The 2,419-nt window shown below is 43.6% G+C and overlaps 1 protein-coding gene across 1 annotated transcript; it reads left to right on the top strand.

Annotated features, from left to right (window-relative positions):
* Positions 1-710: 710 nt before the first annotated feature.
* On the top strand, positions 711-2,117 carry LOC307150149 (general transcription factor II-I repeat domain-containing protein 2A-like; the record flags this gene model as incomplete). The annotated part of the gene is made up of 1 exon (XM_079857003.1): positions 711-2,117. One exon carries the CDS (start codon positions 711-713, stop codon positions 2,115-2,117), a length of 1,407 nt encoding a protein of 468 aa, XP_079713129.1.
* Positions 2,118-2,419: the final 302 nt, after the last annotated feature.

Consider the following 2,419-nt stretch of genomic DNA (forward strand, 5'->3'; position numbering starts at 1 on the left):
TCCGGCCCCGGCCCAACATAGATTATAAAAATATCTATCGTATTTTCCGCACTATAAGGCGCACCGGATTATAAGGCGCATAGAATAGAAGATACTGCAGTCAAACTCGACGCGTCCGCATGAGCGCGAAGGTAATAAAAAAACTAATATCCGTCTGCTCGGGCAGATTCGTCTTAACAGCGCGCGCGCGCCTCCGCATCCGAAGATCTGTTTGGGGAGTTGCGCGGAATGCGCGCGCACTCAGCGGAGGCTCGCGCTCTGTTGCCAGGCGACAGTGAAGTTGAATAGCAACAAGTGGTGTTACCCTCAAAATGTCAGCACACGCTAAGAAAAGAAAAGTTGATAATGAATGTCGTGTTTTTAACAAGACATGGACTGCCAAGTACTTCTTCACAGAAATTAAAGGTAACGCTGTGTGCTTGATTTGCGGTACACAGGTCGCTGTGTTAAAAGATTACAATTTGAATCGGCACTACACGACTAAACACGAGGATAAATACAGAAATCTGTCTGAAAAAGAGCGCGCAAGTGTGTCTGATGCGTTGCTAGCAAAACTGCACACTCAACAAGGACTTTTTACAAAACTTTACACCACCAGAGAAGCAGCCGTTAGGACAAGTTATGTCATTTCTCACAAAATCGCCAGAAAAAGTAAGGCATTTTCGGACGGAGAGTTTATTAAGGAGTGCTTATTGGACTCGGTTGCACTGATGTGCCCGGAGAAAAAGGACGCGTTTGAGAACATCTCACTCTCCCGACGCACTGTGACGAGGCGGGTTGAGGACATCGGTGGAAACTTGGAGCTTCAGCTGAAGAACAGAGCTGCAGACTTTGACTGTTTTTCTCTGGCTTTGGACGAGAGCTGCGATGTGCGTGATACCGCTCAGCTTCTCATCTTCTTACGTGGAATGACTGCAGACTTTCAAGTCACGGAGGAGCTGGCATCCATGCAGTCAATGAAAGGGACAACCACTGGTAATGACTTATTCAAAGAGGTAAATGAATGTTTGGACAAGTTAGGACTGAAATGGGAGAATCTGGCAGGTGTGACAACAGATGGTTGTCCAAATCTGACTGGGAAAAATGTCGGTCTTTTAAAGAGAATGCAGGATAAAGTGACAGAACTTAATCCTGTGCAGAAATTGACATTTTTGCATTGTATTATCCACCAGGAAGTGTTGTGTAAGACAGTGTTAAAGATGAACCATGTTGTTGATGCAGTAACTAAAACAGTTAACTTCATCAGAGCGAGAGCATTAAATCACAGACAATTTGTTGCTCTTTTGGAGGAAAATGAGATGGAACATGGTGACATCAGCTACCACTGCCCTGTCAGGTGGCTCAGCCTAGGCAAGGTACTGAAAAGTGTCTGGGACCTGAGAGAACAGATTCAGGATTTCTGTGTGAAGAAAGGACATGACATCCCAGAGCTTTCTGATGAGGACTGGGTGGCAGACCTCGGGTTTGCTGTAGATGTAACTGCACTAATGAATGAACTAAATGTCAAACTGCAGTGCAAGGGCCTTTTTGTGCATGAGATGTACAGTGCAGTGAAGGCTTTCATGAGGAAGTTGCAGCTTATCTCAAGCCAAGTGAAGGACAACCTTCTGACCCACTTGCCAACACTAAAGGAGGCCACACCATCAGCCGATCACATCCACAAGTACTCACCCATGTTAGAAGCACTGCATGCAGAGTTTTCAAGGCGATTTCAAGATTTCAAAACTATAGAAAATGAAATGCACATGGTTTCTTCTCCCTTCAACTGCAATGTGGATAATGCTCCAAGTGATGTTCAGATGGAACTGATTGACCTGCAGTCTGACACACTTCTGGCAGAGCACTTCAGGTCAGCCTCACTGCTGGACTTTTATGCCTCCCTCAAAGAAGAGAACTTCCCACACCTGAGGAGGCATGCTCAGAGGATTCTAGTCCTCTTTGGATCTACTTATGTATGTGAACAGACATTCTCAGTGATGAAGTTCAACAAATCCAAACACAGATCTTCTATCACTGATGACCACCTCTCAGCTGTCCTTCGTATAGCCACCTCAGACATGCAGCCAGATTTCAGTGCCCTTGTTCAAGCCCAGAACAGACTGGATTATTCTCACTGAAAGGGTAAAATGAGGAGGAAAACATTACAATTTATTACATGTCTATAAACATGCTGCCCTTGTTTAAGCCCAGAACTGACTGTGTTAATTGTACTGAAAAGGTAAAATGAGGAGGAAAACATTACAAGTTGCTGTGTTGTTACATTTCTATAAACCTTTTGTTATTCTTTGTTTTTGAAGATGAACAAGTTCAAATTAAATTGCACTGATTCAGTGATTGTTTTTGTTTTATTTGACCTACGCACCACAATTTCACTTAGCCTAATATAAACAGAATTTTATTTTAGTTTTATTCTACTGAT

This window comes from Squalius cephalus, assembly GCF_949319135.1.
Source record: "Squalius cephalus genome assembly, chromosome: 22".
NCBI lineage: Eukaryota > Metazoa > Chordata > Actinopteri > Cypriniformes > Leuciscidae > Squalius > Squalius cephalus.